The following is a 16,798-nucleotide window of genomic DNA, read 5'->3' on the forward strand; positions in this document are numbered from 1 at the left end:
ATATCTATTTTTTAGTAAAGGCACATACATTAATCAGTTGTCATGGCTTAAATTTACAGATGATCAAGCAGCAGAATACTCATTCAACATTAGCATTTTTTAAATAGCTAGAAGTAAGATGAGCAAACATCTGTAGGTTTGTGCAAATTGTTTAAAAAAATGATTTCAAACAATGCACAGCTAATTAAACAGTTTCTTAGGTAACTTCCCCGAATTCTTCTTGTAGCCAGCCCGAAGCAATCCTGCACCTTTGGACTGCCCGACAATCAATGGAGCCTAAAGGACGCCTCGGGGTGAGACATTGGTGGGCTGCCACAAATCTGACTTTCTCTAACACCAATATGTGCAAATGTCTGCTGTGCTCATTGATCCTCCAGTGTACTGAGAGAGACAGACTTCCCAAGAGGTGGACCATGAATGTGTAATTGAGAACATGGTAGCTACGCCTTGGGGAACACACATATCATTATTTTGTCCATTTTATTTTGCTCTGATTTCTGACCAGTCATTCCAGTAGGCCAGCACTGATTAACTAGTTAGGTTGCCTGATTCACAGATGTCTGTGGCTACATTGAACACTGTTCTCATGGGCTGTTGCCCCCTTCCACCATACCTCGAAATACTGATTACTGGAGAATCGCCTCCTCTCATTTGGAGAGCTATTTGGACCTTGTTTTGCCACAAGCCTTGAAAACTGACCTGACAGAAACTGTCTAGATCTCTAGAGTAAAGCAATGCAGACAAAATCAACACCTGCAGAAAGAACAAAATAAAGACCACAGATTATTTCACATCTAGAAATAGTTTACCTGCCAAAATGTTGGAACCTTCAAATTGGCTAGCGAATTATAGACTTCTTCTAAGCCCTCAGTCAGAAGGATCTCCCCACGTATGGCTTGCTGCAGGGAGCGCAATGACTGATGCACCACAGACAGCAACTGATTAAATCGGTCAATCTCTTGACGTAGGACAGTAATTAATGCTGAATTTATAAGGGAATCATTGCCTGAAAAGGAACAGATAAATAGCAAAATTAGTTTTCCTGAAAGTGATAAGTTTTATTATCCGCGTTAGAACAATAAACACCCTGCTTTTAGTTGGGTACTGAGTTCCAAGTTCGGCTTTTTGAAGTATAAAGTGGTGTGACTGATTATGTTGGGAATTAGTTCAGCATTACATCTTGTTAGTGAGGATGGTGCAATGTGTAAGAGTAAACTGGCTGGCTGCATGTCACCCAATGTCATCTCATCAGCTACTGCAGGGCCCTGAAGAGGGAAAGGATCAGAACAGGAGCTGCTGCTAGGGTGATCAGAGTAGGGTGATGTGAAATACCTGGCTGAACTAACCACCTGGTCTTTCACATTGAACATGTGCTGTTTTAGCCTAGTCTCTCCCACTTAACATTCCCTCCATCATTTTCCACCCAGTTTCAGTGCAGTGTACTAATATCTACTACGAGGATGCCACAGCAACGGTGCCTTGGGCTCTAATGCAAGGAAAAAAAAGGGTCTATTGCTTTATGTAATACGTTGAAGTGATAGTTTTTTTTCATTTTATTTTTATTTTTTATTTATACAAATTTACAATAATACAGCAACAATAGCCCGGGAGCTGAAGACACAGCAAGAGGAGTCCGTCAGTGTGCACATGATATCGCAAGGGAAACCAAAATAAAACCCTTTAGATCAAAGGACCAACATGCCCAATTCCGCCAGTCCGAGCAGCCCCCCTTGTATCGAGCAAAGGAACAACGTGAAGCACACTCCTAGAAATAATCTGAATGCGAGAGCTTTCCAGGCACAACTCATTAACAAACACAACAACATACAAAGGAAGGCGGCAGAGGAGACTCAAGTAGCAGGATCATCCATCAAACATCACATATTACACAGCAAGGAACAACATCCAATGCAAGCAACCAGGGGTGCGTCCATGCGCATATTTCAAGTCTTCCCAAGTCAGCCCTGGGACTCCAAAAAAGCGCGAAAGGGTGCCCAAATGTCTCTAGGGCGAGAGCACGCAGGAGCCAGTTCCCAAAAAATGGACAGCTGCTCCTGGCAAAATGCAGCATCATGCAGCCAATCAGCCCTCTGCGTAACCCGGCCCCGCCCCCAGCACATCGCCACTCTTCTCTTCGCCAGCAACAGCAGCATGCCCACCAGACGCCTCCACTCCGACGGAACCCCATCCAGCAACCCAAGCAGTGGCAATACTGGGGAAAAAGGCAGATCCAAGCCAGTCACACCAGCTATCACACGCATCACCTCTCCCCAAAAGGAGCGCACCACTCCACAGTTCCACGCCAGATGTAGAAAATCTGCATCCGGGGCGCGGCATCGCTCGCAATGTGCATCCTCACGAAGCCCCATATCACGCAGGCTGCGAGGGGTATAATATAAACTGTGTAGAAATTTAAAATGTATGAGCCGCAGCCTATAGTTAGGCGACAGGGCTCTCATATGGCCACAGCAGCTTCTCCACATAGCCTCAGTAACAGCCTCCCCAACATCCCTCTCCCATTTAACCTTAGCAGCCTCCACCACCACCTTGCGCTGCTCCTGCAAGCAGCCATACAGTTTTGTGATGAGCCTACGCGGCGACTGTGCACGCCACAGCAATTGAAGCGCCAGAAAGGTCTTAGGCATCGACGGAAGACCAGGAAATCGTGCACGAAGCATAGCATATACACAAAGTAAATATAACCGATGCAGCCCAGTATCAGCTCCAGGCCGCAGCGCCTCCTCCAGGGAAATCAACGCTCATTGGCAAACCAGTCCCCCAACAAGGACCACTCCGAGTCAACGAGGAACCCTCGCAATCGTGCGTCGCGGGACATCCTCTCATCAGCAACGTCCAACACTGACATCGCAGGAGCACAGGGTTCACTCATCCCCGATCGGCGCACCAAAGCAGCCCAAGCCCCAGAAGTACACGCAACCGTGTTCACTGCCCTGGAACAAATCCGGGACACACATCCAAGAATCCTCGGCAGCCGGTCCGGCCAGACCGCGTCGTCTTCGGCCGCAAGATGAGGCAGATATCAAGTAGGCCGGATCCAGAAATATGCAAAGTGAGCCTGCGCACAATAATAGTAAAGCTCCAAATCAGGGGCGGCAAGGCCCCCCATCTCGAACAGCAGCGTCAGCTTCTGCCAGGAAATCCAGGGCTGCCAGCCTGCCCACACCAGCCGAACCAAAGCCGACCTGAGCCTCCGCAGAAAACTCACAGTTAGCACCAGTGGGAGGTTAACAAAGAGATACAGAAACTTTGGCAACACAACCATCTTGACCAGGCCAATGCGCCCAAGAAGCGAGAGCGGCAACGAACGCCACACCTCCAACCTGTCTTCCAACCAAGCCACTAATTTGCCATAATTGGCCATCCAAAGAGTCACTGCATCACAACTCAACCAAACTCCCAGATAGTGAACCGGGCCATCCGCCCATTCAATGGGATAACACGACCGAACCCGCGCGGTGCCACACGTGAGGGGGAGCACAACCGATTTAGACCAGCTCATCACTATGCCCGAAAAAACACCAAAACGGACAACCTTAGTGAGCAAGACATCCAGATTAACACCCGGCTCTTGCACCTACAGCGCAATATCATCCACGTACATTGAAATTAAGATCGGACGTTGCCTGAACTGCAGCCCCCTATGATTATGATGCTGCCGCAAAAAGGCCGCCAGGGGCTCCATCGCTATAGCAAAAAGTAGAGGGGATAAGGAGCACCCCTGACGAGTCCCCTGGGCCACAGGAAAGAGGACCGAGATGCAGCCATTCAACCGAAGCCTCGCAACTGGATCCGTGTACAACAAACGTATCAACTTTATAAAGCGGGCACTCATACCCACCCAGCCCAACAGCTCAAATAGATAGGGCCATGTCAAAGAATCAAACGCGTTTGTTGCGTCGGGAAACACCGCCGCCGCCTCATCCTCCGCCGCAAGGCCACCCAGAACCGCAAAAAACATATGCAAATTATGCGCCGTCGACTGCTCCGGTACGAATCCAGACTGATCCGGGAGCACCAGGCGTGACATCAGAGGCCTCAGACGCAGCGCCAACAGCTTAGCCAAAATTTTACTATCCACATTAATCATGGAGAGCGGGCGATATGACTCACAGCTACAGGGATCCTTTCCTGGCTTAAGTATCGTAACGATCAATGCCTCCCGCAGGGAAGCCGGAAGAGACCCAGCCTCCAGCGCCTCAGCATAAACCTCCCGCAGATAAGGGGTCAAAATCTCGGAATACTCCTTATAAAAGGCAGCGGTCAAGCCGTCCAAGCCAGGGGACTTATCACCAGGCAATCCACTGATTACGGCTTTGATCTCATCCACTGAAAAGGGTTCATAGAAGTAAGCTCTATGTGCAACTTCGAACCAAAGCAAAAAAATCTCAGAAAAATAAGCGTGAACCGCGTCCAGATGCAGCTCAGTGGGGGCCGAATATAAAGCCTCAAAATAGCTCGTAAAAACCTTCATGACACCCTCCGTGCCAACCACCCGCTCACCCCGTCCATCTATTTCAGTGACGTAATCGGTTGCCCAAGGTTTGCGCAGCATATTCGCCAGTGTTCGACCTGCCCTGTCTCCCTCCCCGTAACGCCGGGCTCTAGCGTATCGCCCTAAAAAACAAACTTCCCGCTGGGAGGCCTCCTCATATCGCGAGACCGCATCGCGCAAGGCTGCCAACGTCCCACCAGCCCAATCCTCCACCAGTTTCTGCTCCAGCTCCGCTATCTGCAACTCCAGCCCCGCTAACTCACGGCGCAGAGAGCGGAGCATACCATGCTGCTTAGAAAGGCACTCTCCCCGAATAACCACTTTAAAGGCCTCCCACAACATTCCAGCCGAGCTAACCGATCCAGAGTTCTTGGCAAAATAATGTAGGATGGCCGCACGTATCTCCTCACGAAACACCTCATCCCTCAGGGCCCCCCGCGGCAAGCGCCAAGCAAACGCAGTACCTGGGATCCCAGGGATCGACAGCTGCAGCCTAACCGGGGAATGATCCGAAAGGGTCTGGGCCAGATGCTCCACCGACCGCATCCACATCTCTACATCCCTAGTGCCTAACCAATGGTCCAAGCGGGACCAGCTATTATGCACATAGTTGACACGTGCCCTCTCTCCGATCACCATGCTTAGCCCTTCATAAATCAACTAAACCACCATCACTCATCACAGTCAGCAAGGTAGCAGCAGAGGCAGAGTGTCGGGCCCTAGCCACACTCTCTCGGTCCCTCTCCGGATCCAGAACCACATTGAAGTCTCCCCCCCAAATCACAGCCCCGCCCCCCATTGATTCAACCAAACGCCACACCTCACTGAAAAAAACAGGGTCATCCACATTAGGGCCGTAAACCGACACCAGCCGACGGGGCCTGTCTAGGAGTGTCCCACTCAACAACAAATAGCGTCCATTCGGGTCCACTATCGCACGATGCGTACGCCATTGCAGCCCCTTACGCAGCAAAATCGCCACCCCTCTAGCATAACGCGAGTACACCGCTCCATGGCATTCACCAATCCACCCAGCCTTCAGACGATTCAACGTGGAGGCCTCCAGGTGAGTCTCTTGAAGCATACACACATCTATATGATGGCGCTGAATGTACGGAGACATAAGACGCACCTTACGCTGATCATTCAAGCCACGCACATTCCAAGTCAAGCAATTAACCACCATCATTATCCCCCGTCGCTTCGCAGCAACATTTCCATTCGCCCGCCACAGAGCCACCCGCCGCCGCCCAACAGACTCAATCAGCACAGATAGACAATAGTAGCAAATCCAAACATCAGAGAAACAACGAACCAAAACACAGACCTACCCCCACCCACGCAGACCCCCCAAACGGGCCAAAGCAGAACCCCCCCCCCCATCTCTCAACCAAAGAGATCAGGAACCCACAACATAGCTGAACAGAGCTGCATTTTTTTCCAGACTATACTCCAGGCGTGCAAGCGCTATTTAAGTCTGACTGCGGTTCGTTTTTCCCTCATCTATCCGGCGAAGCTTCGGATACAGCATGGTGGCACATTACATTTCTTTACGGATCCGAAGCTGGTGGCCAAATTTGTCAAGACGCTTCCACGGAGGTCTGCGGCTGGGGAATCTGGAGACCCTGGCTCGGAGCGGGCGAGCCTTAGTGACTCTGATTGACTATTTTTGGCACTGTGGCACTTTTGGGCCCTTGTTCTCGTAGAGTGTCTTGCTGTGTTGCCTTGTTTATCTCTTTAAGAGCTGCTATGTCGGTTTCTCTGTTCTTTTAGCCCTTTGTCCCTTCCTGCCTATCTGCGTTGCGGATGGGCTGGACGGCTCGACTCGCGGCCCATGGATGAGTCCCTTTGTTTTTATAAATCACCGGACGCCGCTCTCTAGCCAACCGCAGCACGGTGTCGCAGTCACGATAATTCAAGAGGCGGAAAATAACAGGTCGTGGCGGAGTCCCAGGAGGGGGCCTATGGCCCAGCGATCAGTGAGCTCGCTCAACCACCAATATGCGAGACAGCTCACCAGGAAACAAGTCAGAAAGCATTTTCTCCATGAAGTCCTCCATCCTGCCCATGTCTGTGGACTCGGGAAGACCAAGCATCCTGACGTTATTGCGCCGGGACCTCGTCTCCAAATCTTCATTTTTATTCCTAATGGCCTCCAGAACCCGCTCCATCTGCAACAAGCGTTCTCTCTCACCCTACCGCTGATCCTCCATCTCCGATGTGCGCGACTCAATGTGTTCAAATCGGGCATCATGTTCATTTACCCTGGCCCTGATGCGGTCCATCTGTTCCGTCAAATGATCCAGCTTTGCATCAATGCCTACCAAGCTGCACTTAAGATCCAAAAACATGGATTTAACAGAAGACTCTGAGGGCCCGTCATCCGCCTGCACCTCTCCAGGCTGCGAAGCAGGGGAACCCCCCTCCGCTTGCGACCATCAAAGGACAGCTTGGCCTGCCGCTGGTCCGCCTTGCCCATATCTGCTCCACTACAGGCCCAGCTGGAATCACGCCGTCAATCACCAAGGAGTAGACAGGCCACTCAAAAAATATGGGGCCCAGGCGTCGGTCCACTGAGGAGCCCCCAGAGCCAAGCAAGTCCCCTCAGCCAATAACTGCACTCACCAAAAGGTAAGTACCAAGGATCCTCCAGGCCAGTCCTTCCCTTCCCAGATGGCGCCAGGTGCCAACCAAGAGCACCCCCAGGCCGCCGCCCCCACCAGGGTGCCCCCCCGTTGCCAACTACAGGCCAACCAGCAGCGACGATGGATCAAAGGGGGCCCGTCCTTCACAAGGGCCCAAAATGCATCAAAAAAGACCTCCGGCGCACCCCACGGCCTAATCCAGCCGGCGATCACTGCCACCAGGCCCTCCCAGCAGGGGCTGACGTCAGAGGGCCCAGGGCGAGCCCACGCGGCCGCGGAGCCCAAAGCCCAGGCACTCCGCTGCACAGGAGGCCCCCCTGCCACCAAACTCCGGGGGCCTCCACTCTCCAATGGCCGCGCCGCCCAGGAGGCACCCACCGGCCGCCAGCAGGCCCACGCAACTCCGCTACCGCACCAGAGGGGCAGAACAGGCCTCGCCGTCTCTGGCACGCCACCGGCAGCAAAGCCACTACAGGCCGCAGGCCATCGGAGGCAAAAAAAAAAGGAAAAACCTAGAGGGGGGGGGGGGCAGGGGGGGAATGGGGGGGGGAGCACGGCCCGACAAGACCGCCGAGAGCCCCCCCAGCAGCACTCACCACGCGCCCCTCACCAGCGGGGGCAAAAAACACCCCCCGGGCACCTGCAGCAACACGAGGCAGCCCGCGCAGGCCGGGCACGTCTCTCCCTGCGGGCCCGATACGCGCCTCCGTGGCACGGCCCAAAGGCTCGTCTGCAGCGGGCCCGGCACAGACAAGGGCACCAGCCCAAACCACATATCTCCTGGCCGGGGGGAGCGTTACTCACGCCGCTCCGTCGGGAGACATGCTGTAAAGAGCCCTAAGTCCGGCAGAGCCTCACTCAGTGACGGCCATCTTGCCGGCCAGCTAGCTCTGCCCCCCCAAGTGATAGCTTTACTGAACCATTGTTACTCTCTATTAGGCTATGGTTTAGTATATATCAATACATTCCTAAAACACATTATTGTGATGAATTGTCTTCTGAACATCATTCTCCTAGCCAAATCTCAGGTTAAGCTTAATATAATCTTAAAATGTGATTGTGTTAACATTTTGGTAGTCTGGCATTTTCCTGGACCTTATCACTTAATTGACTGTGACGGTATTACCTATTCCTTTTCCATTTATTGAATACCATGTTTTAGTACGTCAAAGTTCCATCTGGTGCATATCATTTCTCTGTCATTATTTTCAATCTTCATCTTTTAATATAAGTGAAAAATCTTTGAAAGATGAAGAACTGCATCTTAAACATTTAGTCAAGCCATCCTAAATTGTGCTTGAGGGCAGTTTAGACATAATGTATTAAAATGGGAATTATTTGCAAGTTGCTATGCACAGCACTTCTGTTGTGCACTCTACCATTTGGCTGGACATGCAAATCAATTGTATTCATTGTATCACCCTTGTAATAGTAAAAGGCTGCCTGAACAAGCCAGGATTTGATCCTTTGACTATCAGACCTTTCTAACGGGTGCATTAGTCTAATAAGTTATTCAAAATCCAAATCTGACTGCACTGGGTAGCGGAGCTTAGCACACTCGAAAAAAGCCATGGTTGTTGGAGCTCCACAACAGTTCTAAATGCAGACATCAAAGCAGAGCTGGAGTTTGCTGGGGGCGAGTCCAAAAGGCTTTTTGGGATCTCAGCACTGCTAGGAGCCTAGGCAATGGCGACTTGAAAGCCAGGAAAGATGGCAGCACAAGAGGTTTGGATCAATCTTCTGGACCCGCCTGTGCACCAATAAACAGGATGGAACCAAGCATATCCACAAAGGTGCCTGCACTTCCCCTTTGAGACCGGATGCTGGGGAGTCTGCAGGATGACTGCAGATTGGCAACAAAGTGCTGAAAGAAGAGGCCTCCTTGAAGACGATGGGGTGTCTCTGTTAGGTATTGAGTTCCCCCATGACTTGGCTGCAGATCTGGAGCCTCAGCCATATCACGCTCCACCAAATAAAATAAAGAACTTGCTGCCATGCTCATAGAGATGTTCTTCACACTGAAGAATCACATTTTTGAATTTTCCTTGGTGACTATGTGGAGCTACCAGCAAGTTCAGAGACTGCACTTACTCACGGCTAAACCCTGATTATGGCAGTTTTCAAAAACTTGCATGGTATGAAACACTCTGTTTAAACCAGAAACTGGAAGACATTATAAGTAAATTTGGTGGCAGGGGCGTGGCCAAGATGGCGGCGCGCCAGGACGTGCCTGTCTGAGCTCTGCCGCCCTGGCCCGGAACACTGCTGACTGGCCCGGCGGGGGACACCCTGAGGCCCCCCCGAAGCGATGGGCGCTTCTGTGGGCTGTTGGCTGCCCGGCAGAGGCTCTGAGGAGTGCCACGCTGCTCCTGCTGGGAGAGGAGCGGCCGGGCCCGAAACGCGGACGGGGCCGCAGAGCTGCTTGGGTGCGGCCTGGGCCGCGAGGCGGCGGCTTCCTGGGCCCGGCGCCGGAGGGGCCGAAGGCCTAGAGGGCTTGTTTTGGGCTCTGCGAGCAGCGGGACCTCAGTGGGGGCCTAGACCCCAGGATCTGTGAGCACCTTCGGCGCAGAGGCCGCCCCCGCACACAAGATCTGATCGGGGGCTGGAGGTTGGCGACCCCCGCCCTAGCGGGCCTCTGCGGGACGGAGGAGAGGCCTGAAGTTCCGGGCGAAGATGGGAGGACGTCGCTTTGCCCCGAGGTTGCTCTACTCACCCAAAAGGAGCACAAGTAAGTTGCAGGCCCTTGCATGAGGAGGCAGAGGATAACAGCGAAGCTTTGCAGGAGGAGGCTACCGGGTGCTAGGTCCAGGCGCAATCTCTGACGTGGCGACACCTGGTGATCTTTCCCAGACGGAGCTTTTGGAGAGACTTGTGGGGCTGATCTGGCGAATCGAGACTGGGCCCCTGAGATATGGCGGCGTCCAAATCCAAGCGAGAGCGCTCAGTGAGAGAAATGCTGACAGGGGCCCGTCTGACATCGGGTGGTATGGCTGAGGACTCACCGGTGACAAGACCCCTAGAGGGTCGGACGGAGATGGATCCAGATGAGGGTTCACCGGTCACGAAGGGCTTTCTGACCTCCCTGTTTGATGCGCTTCGGAGCGACATTCAGGAGCTACGTAGGGACATATCCCAGGAGGTGAAGGAGTTGCGAGGAGAGTTTAAGTCCTTGGGAGAGCGAGTTTCGCAGCTGGAAGATGGTGAGATTCCACGTGGTAAAGAGGTGGCAAGCCTGCAGCAGGAAGTAATCCGCCTCCGAGAGCAGCAGGATCTCCTCCAGACAGCAGTCGAGGATTTGGAAAACCGCTCGAGGAGACAAAATATTCGCATCAGAGGGGCTCCGGTGGGGGCGGAAAAGGAGGACATTGGGGACTATGTGGTGGGCCTGTTTCGGTCTCTGCTGGGCCCGGACGAGACTCAGGAGATAGTCCTGGCTAGAGTTCATCGTGTCGGCCGCGCTGGTGGCCATGGAGACCGCCCCCAGATATTTTAGCCTGTCTCCACAATTTTGTCCTTAAAGAAAAGATCCTACAGCGGGCTCGCAATCTTCAGCAGGTACTCTTTAGAGGGCATGAGCTCCAACTATTCCACGACCTCTCTGTGAGGACCTTGCAAAGGCGGAGAGAATTTAGACCGATTACGGAGCACTTGCGGGCGCACAATGTGGGGCCATCCGTTCCGACTGGTCTTCCGCTGGGAGGAGCAGCTCCAGCAGGTGAAATCCGTTTTGGAAGCAAGTCGGATCCTGGGTCTGGAGGATATATGCCAGGAAGCGAGTAAGAAGGCGACCTTGCCTGTGTGGGGTCCTCCGCGCTGGCGGCGAAAGGAGAAAAGAAGGAAGCTGCAGCGCCCAACGGCTTCGGAGCTGAGGTCGGAGAGGGAATCTGTTTTGAACAGCGTGGCCGCCGGAACTACAGCTTAGAGAAGGGGGGGGTCCCGAACTGCGGTTGGCCTTGACGTTAACGGCATGTTAGCCGTTGAAGAGGGTCGGGCGGCGATGGACCTGGTTTACCAAATATGGATGGTTCTACTGCCCTGTGGAGTCTTTTCCTCGTGAAGATGGATGTTCGAGGACTTCTGTGTTGTGTGCACCTGTTGTGCGTATTGGTTGAATGTTGTTGGGTTTCCCTGCGATGCTAGCTTTTTTGTGGAGATACTCTCAGGCCTTGGTGCTATAGGTGGTGTAGATTTTGGCACGGGGGTGTTCTTCTTGCGAGCTCCCTTTCTTCTTGCATGCTGCCCTCATTTTAGGATATGATTATTAAATGTACAAGCTTGAATGTCCGGGGCTCAATAATCCTACCAAGAGGCTAGCCATCCTGTCCGCCTTAGAGAGATCGGGGAGTCACATATGCCTGCTGCAGGAGACACACCTTGTCCCAAAAGATACTTATCGTATGCGCTCTAAGTGGTTCCCCAGGCAGTTCTGGTCCTTGGCTCCCTCAAAGCATGCAGGGGTGGCGATACTATTAGGACGCTCATTCCCTGGGGAAGTGGTGACAAAGCTTCATGAGGTGCAAGGGAGGCTTCTAGCTATGAGAAAGAGACTGGGTTTTTTTTCCTTCACTATTGCTTCCCTCTACGCGCCTAATTCCCAGTAGGAAATCTTCCTAAAACAGGCTTTGACCCCGCTGCTGCAATCCCCTGACGGCGCCATCCTGGTGGGGGGCGATTTTAACCTGGTGATGGATGGTGATCTGGATCGTTCTGGTCACCGGTATGGGCAGACAGGGTCAATGACGGTGGCTAGCCGTCAGTGGCTGAGTGAGTGTGGCCTGGAGGATGTGTGGAGGAGGGCGCACCCCATGTTAAGAGACTACTCCTTTTACTCGGCAGCGACTAAGACATATGCTAGGCTGGACCTTTTCTTGGCCTCGCAGGAGTTTCTTCCCCGGGTCAGGGAGTCAGTGATTGAGCCTCGAGCCCTGTCCGATCATGCCCCGGTTACAGTTGAGGTTCACATGAATATGGAGCGCGTGGGCGCATCGGGTTGGCGATTTAGGGACTCAATGCTTCAGAACGGTGCAACAGTAGAGGCGATTCGTAGGGCAATAATAGACTACCTTCGCCTTAATGACAACAGGACTACTTGCATGGCGACGCTGTGGGAGGCACTGAAGGCTGTAGTGAGAGGTGCGGTGATGTCGCTGTCCACTAGGGATAATAAAGCAAGGAGACTACTCAGAGAGGATTTAGAACAGCGAGTGAGGGTGTTGGAGCGTTCACATAAGTACACCGGTGCGCCGAGAGTATGGCGAGAGCTTGAGAAAGTAAGGAAGCAGTTGAGGAGGTTGGATTGGGACAGGGCGGAGTATGCGGTAGCTCGCCTTAAGCATAAGTACTACATAGGAAGTAATAAATGTGGGAAGCTACTGGCACATCGGTTGCAAGCGCAGCGCGCAGCGTCAATGATAAAAATGGTTCGCTCTCCCTCGGGAGCGGAAGCGCGCACGAGCGACCAAATTGCGGAGGCCTTTGCGGAATTCTATCGGGAACTATATGGGGCTGAGGAGCCCAGTAATTCAACTCCGGAGGACTTCCTAGAGGGTATAGCAATTACTTCCTTGACCGAGAGGGAGGCGACCTCGTTAGATCAACCTATAAGGGCGGAAGAGGTCATATCAGCAATTGCACGCTTGCAGGCCGGGAAGACACCTGGCCCGATGGTTTCTCTGCACATTTTTATAAGACCTTCTGTATGGAACTTGTTCCCGTTTTAGGGCGACTCTTTAATTCCTTTCGACATACGGGGGCTCTCACGTCTAGCATGTTGGATGCCACTATTGTGGTTATTCCGAAGCCGGGGAAGGACCCTGAGGAGTGCGCCTCATACAGGCCTATCTCCCTCTTGAATATTGATGCCAAACTGTTCACTGGCATACTGGCACACCGTCTCACACGAAATTGATTCGGGTGGTGCAGCGAGACTTAGAGACCTGGGGGAGACTTAAACTGTTGGGTAGGGTGGTGGCAGTGAAGATGACCATACTACCATGCGTACTGTATGTGTTTCAGGCACTTCCGGTAGAACCCCCGCCACGAACAACAGCTACCCTTCAAACAGCGGTTCTTAGATTTATCTGGGAGGGAAAAGCGACGCGGCTACCACGACGGGTGTTGTATCGCCCTAAGCAGAAGGGAGGATTGGCGGTCCCCTGCCTTCTTTGATACTTTCAGGCAGCACAATTGCATTTCCTATTAGAATGGAGTCGCCCGTCTTCCGAGAAACATTGGTGCTTCATGGATCAGGCAGTGCGAGCTCCCATATATGGAAGGAGCCCTGGCTTAGGCGCCGTCACAGAGCGCGGGGGCTGTACGTATCCCCGGTCACGGAAGTGTCGATGAGGGTGTGGGACGGGGTGGCCAGCAGAATGGGCTTGACGACCTTCCCTTCCCCAATGACCCCCCTAGGTGCGAACCCTGATTTTGGTCCGGGCCTTCAATCAGAGGCACTGCGTCGGTGGCATGAAGGGGGCTGTAAAAGGGTGGGATACCTTTTTGATGAGCAGGGGGTGATCCCCTTTGACCAGATGAGGGAGACGTATGGCTTAACTGAGGCGGACAGGATGATGTATTATCAAATACGACATTGGGCCCTGCTACCAGCCAATAGAGCATTGATAGATAGGCTGTTAACACCGTTTAAAAAATGGATTCTAATGAAAAAGGACGATAAGCAGGTGATTTCTGAGCTTTACGCTCTCCTGCGGGGGGAGGCCCTCTCGCCTAAGACTAAGGGTCAGCTGAGATGGGAGAAGGAACTGGAGAGAGAGCTCTCTGATGAGGAGTGGGATAGCATCTTTTACAGGACACACCACACGGCTTACAATGCGGCAGGTACAGAGCCAGCCTATAAAGTGGCCTCCTACTGGTACTACACCCCAGCAAGGATTTATGCTTGGGATCCCACTAAGTCCCGCCTTTGTTGAAGGGGGTGTGGGGGTGGAGGGTCGCTTGTCCACTTGCTATGCATTGCCCTAAGCTTCATCGGTACTGGGAGAATATATTAGACATTATTGACACGGCGTTTGATACTCAGATCCCCAGATTTCCTGTGTACACTTTGCTCGGCCTGCCTAACCCGCTCACTTTCCCCCTGAGATCATTGAAAGGACGGCAGATGACCTTGGCATTAAATGCGGCACTACAGCTGCTTTTAACCGTGTGGGGGACTGACCAGATCCCGACAGTAACATCATGGCTACATAAGCTGTGGTTTATCCTCACTATGGAGAAGCTCACTTTGACTTCACAGCAGCGCAGTGGGGACTTTAAGGACCTTTGGCAACCATTCTTACAAATACTGTCTGTGGAGTTCACAGAATTGACATGGCCGGCCTATTTGAGGGTTCTCGAGTTGAATTGAGCGAATGGGAGCGATTGTGCAGTAGAGATGTATATGTAGGGCCAAGATTACATTGGTACGAGGCCAGGGATCGCTTGATTGTTGTATGGCACACCAGCCGCGGGGACACAAAGTTGAAGTTGTATTTAGGTTTTCTATCATTGCGCATGGAACATGCTGTATATCAACGCAATTGTATTATTTTGATGCGTTGCCTATGCGATGTTTATAATTGAAAATACCAATAAACAGATTTGATCCATAAATCTGGTGGCAGAATGAGAAGTGGTATCTTGAACCAGCGGGTGTCTACAGTGGAGAATGCACTGTCAGAACACAGTGAAATAAACAAGAGGTATCAGGGTTTTGAAAAATCCATCTTCAAATCGATGATGAATATGCTGGAAAATTAGGCCATCTGTAAAAAAATTATGATCTTCAACTGATGATGCAATAGATCCCCTAATAACTCAAAGAACTGTAGAGCTAAACTTAAAGAGTTCTAGAGTGGGGCGCGTAATTAGTTTATGCTCAGATCACAACATGTAGTTGTTAAAACAGCGCTCTCCCACAGTTAGTGATATCCTTCATTATTGGGCTTGTTTATATTGTGACATGCTGGGATGGGCTCAACCACAAGAATGAGAGCACTTAATACTTTGCAGGTGAGATCTGAGGTACCTTTTGTTACAGAAAATATTGCATTGAGTATAAAATTATCTTGAACTACCTAACAATTATTTATTGACGAATTTAAAAGTATTGGTGGATAGACAAGGGAAAATTAGTATCTTGCCGTCCAATTTTTAGCCAACAAGTTTCGGCCTTACAACTAACTTTGCATTAAAAATCAAGAGGCGTTCATCAGGACTATACAGATCCTTATGTACCTCATATCACAGCGGTCCTAACGTGTAGTGAATACATAGACGTACAAACAAAACAAAACAAGACATGCAAAGATACTTGTGTGTATCTCATCTCAAGGTTTTTCCAATAATAAAAACACTAACATACACATTAATAAATACAATAGCGATACACGGATGTAGTGTTTTTACACTGCAAAACTCAACATGTGAAAGTAGTATTGTTACAATGCAAAACTGTGTTCAGCACTGCATTCAGGTTGGGAAGTGGGTTAGGTAAAACACTTGTATCTGATCAATGAAACTCACCCTGTAATCAAGAGCAAGAGTGAGATACCTCTTAGGGCTGGAGAGAGAACATCTCCTATAGTCTAAATCTATATGGAAAATAGGAGTTGAGAAAAAGGAATTTCATCATTTTGTCAAGGTGAACTCAGTGGATTTGCACTGTGAGATCCCCCCCACTTTGTTCATAAAGGGATCCATGTCCCTGCTAATAATGTCCCTCTATCTCCTTGCAGGTGATCTGAGGGGAGAAGAGGGGCATTTAGAAAGAATTTAGAAGCAGCGTTGCATCCGTGTTTCAAGTCTTGCATCATGACGCCTCTCACATATTGTGTCCCATCTGGGCATGTACGGCTGTACAGTGACCCATTAGTCTCGTAGGCACATAGGGCCTCATTACGACCCTGGCGGTCTTAAGACTGCCAGGGTAGTTGCGGCGGTCGCACCACTGCCAATGTTGCAGACCGACTGCCACATAACTGTGGCTGTAGTGCCCCGGTCAGACCGCCAGTTTCCCTCCGTAGGAAGGACTGGCAGTCCTAATCTGCCAGGGCTGCGCTGCAAGCAGTGCTGCGCTAAGGATTACATCCCCTTCTCCACCAGTGGTTACATGGCGGTAGCACCGCCATGTTACTGCTGGCAGAGACGGGGTGCAGTGGGCCTCAGGGGTGCCCCTGCACTGCCCATGCACTTGGCATGGGCAGTGTAGGGGCCCCCTGGCCAGCCCCATCTCATTGTTCACTGTCTGCCTTGCAGACAGTGAACATCACGATGGGTGCTGGTGCATCCTACACACTACAGCATTGCTGTCGGCTCTATTATGAGCTGGCATCAATGTTGTAGGCTGTTTCTCGCTGGGCCAGTGGGCGGAAACACTATTTCCAACCGGTGATCTAGCAGGAAACTCTTAATGGGGCCCGCGGGAAGGTAGCTGCACTGGCGGCAATCTGACCATCGGGACTTCGTCGGACGGCCTTTTCTATCCGCCAAAGTCATAATCGACCTCATTGTGACTTCTTCAAATATATTTTTAATGGACTGTAAGTTTCAAGCCCAAAATGGAGTTTGAGTCATGACAAGGTTTCATGGAAGAAAACCACCATTTGAAATCACTAATGATTCACAAACAACAAGATTAATA

At 51.5% G+C, this 16,798-nt stretch overlaps 1 protein-coding gene across 1 annotated transcript in view; it reads right to left on the reverse strand.

The window, feature by feature from the left end:
- DNAH14 (dynein axonemal heavy chain 14) overlaps window positions 1–16,798 on the reverse strand; it is a 923,784-nt gene that overhangs the window by 43,458 nt on the left and 863,528 nt on the right. Inside the window, exon 81 of the mRNA XM_069236199.1 lies at window positions 810–1,006. Coding sequence (XP_069092300.1) covers window positions 810–1,006 — 197 coding nt within the window. The remainder of the gene's footprint in view (window positions 1–809; window positions 1,007–16,798) is intronic.

Source organism: Pleurodeles waltl, chromosome 5, assembly GCF_031143425.1.
Source record: "Pleurodeles waltl isolate 20211129_DDA chromosome 5, aPleWal1.hap1.20221129, whole genome shotgun sequence".
NCBI lineage: Eukaryota > Metazoa > Chordata > Amphibia > Caudata > Salamandridae > Pleurodeles > Pleurodeles waltl.